Source organism: Cicer arietinum, chromosome 1 (genome assembly GCF_000331145.2).
Source record: "Cicer arietinum cultivar CDC Frontier isolate Library 1 chromosome 1, Cicar.CDCFrontier_v2.0, whole genome shotgun sequence".
NCBI classification, from domain to species: Eukaryota; Viridiplantae; Streptophyta; class Magnoliopsida; order Fabales; family Fabaceae; genus Cicer; species Cicer arietinum.
This window is the reverse complement of record NC_021160.2, coordinates 1,608,191-1,610,089: the sequence shown is the minus strand read 5'-3', so window position 1 is coordinate 1,610,089 and position 1,899 is coordinate 1,608,191. Positions and strand designations below refer to the sequence as shown.

The window sequence follows — 1,899 nt, the reverse complement described above, 5'->3', positions numbered from 1 at the left end:
GACAAGGGTTTTGTTTTATTTAATTATTATTAGTATTAATATTAATATTATTATTATTATTATTATTATTATTATTATAATATATATATATATATATATATATATATATATATATATATTTACGCAGGCGTTACAATATTATATAAAAAGTTCTTCGACAAGAGGAGTTTAAAATTTGTTTTCTAGTCCATATTTTTATCTTAACTTATACTAATTAAAAAGTTCATATTCAATACGTCTCAAGTTTTTTATAATATTCCAAATATTTGTAAAGAATCCTCAAAATATTTAAAAGTTTATTTTTACCATAAAAAATTTAAAATTTAGAGGACACGATAGTAAAAGTGTTTGCATGATAATTTTGATTAAAAACTTATCTAATTTTATTTCGTCCCAATAAGTATTAATCATAGGGTATAATTCAAAAAATAAATTAAAATTGACTTAAAAACTTAAAGTAAGTTGAGAGTAAAAACTATACTAACATTTGTAATTAAAAAAACTCTCTTTTTGCTATATTATACCTTGAATTATAAAATTATAAAATTTTGACAAAATTATATTTTTAGTTTGTTTAATTATCTTTAAATTTCACTTTGCCTCTTTAATTTTTTTTTTCTATTTTTATGTCTTAAATTATAAATCTTAACTTATACGGATGTTCATATTCAATATATAATATTCTAAATATTTGTAAAGAATCCTTAAAAACTTTAAAAGTTTGTTTTTACTATAAAAAATTTAAAAGTCAGAGGAAAATATATCATGTTTTGTCCCAACAAATAATATAAATGTTTGCACAACAATTTTGATTAAAAACTTATCTAATCTTATTTCGTCCCAATAAGTATTAATCAAAGGGTATAACTGAAAAAATAAATTATGGGACTATATTAACATTTGTCATTAAAAAAACTCTCTTTCCGCTGTATTATTCTTGAATTATTAAATTATAAAATTTTAACGAAATTATATTTTTAATATATTAAATTATCTTTATATTTCACTTTGACTCTTAAATTATTATTTTTTTTCTATTTTGATGTCTTAAATTATAAATATAAACTTTGGCCTTTTAAAATTTTTCTTTATACGTTGGTCTCAGAGATTATAAATGTATTAATATTTTTTATATCAGTTTTCTGTTTATATCTATCAAAACAAATCAAAAAGATAAATTGTTCAGCATTTATAAACTAAATAATCCAAATAGAACAACAAAAATTAAGAAACCAAATAGAAGAAAAAGAACATAAGAAATCAAAGTAAAATCTAAAGGTAATAGCTTGAAAGTTATATATAACTAACAGATTGTTAATTTTATAATTTATTAAGATTGAGAAGTATATCGTGATTCCATCATATATCAATTAACCAATTGATGATAGAATAAAATAAATAAATGATTTAATATGGTAGTTCGCCAGGACGGTTGCCAGGGGGAGAATAATTGCAAGTAACAAAAGTGCCACCATTATTACATTTCACTTTGGCACATCCAATACGTAGTGATTTTTTCCAAACAACTTGAGTATAATGGAGGCATTCACCATCAACACATTTGTTACGATAATATTCATAATATGGTTTCTCATCCACCCACAATTTCACCGCCTCCGTGCCGTTAATGTCGCGGGTGCTTATTGCGATATTCTCGCCGTAACGGTTATTACCGGAGTGCTTCAATTGACAATCCTTACGTTGATTGGCATAGGTACGTGCAAAAGAAGCAACTTTTTCATCCCAAACCACATTGGGAATTCGAATCAATGCACCAACGTCGAATCTTGCTTTGTTGTGTGCTTTAACGTAGTCTGATGGTGAGTTTTGGGCATGTGCAATGTCACCTATTATAATTAGTGATAAGCCCAACACACATAATAGAGAAAATGAACCCAT

General features: G+C 24.3%; 1 protein-coding gene across 1 annotated transcript; it reads right to left on the bottom strand.

Annotated features, from left to right (window-relative positions):
- Positions 1 to 1,407: 1,407 nt before the first annotated feature.
- On the bottom strand, positions 1,408 to 1,899 carry LOC101510732 (pathogenesis-related protein PR-1 type-like). The gene has a single exon (XM_004485600.1). The coding sequence runs from the start codon at positions 1,897 to 1,899 to the stop codon at positions 1,408 to 1,410; it is 492 nt and encodes a 163-aa protein (XP_004485657.1).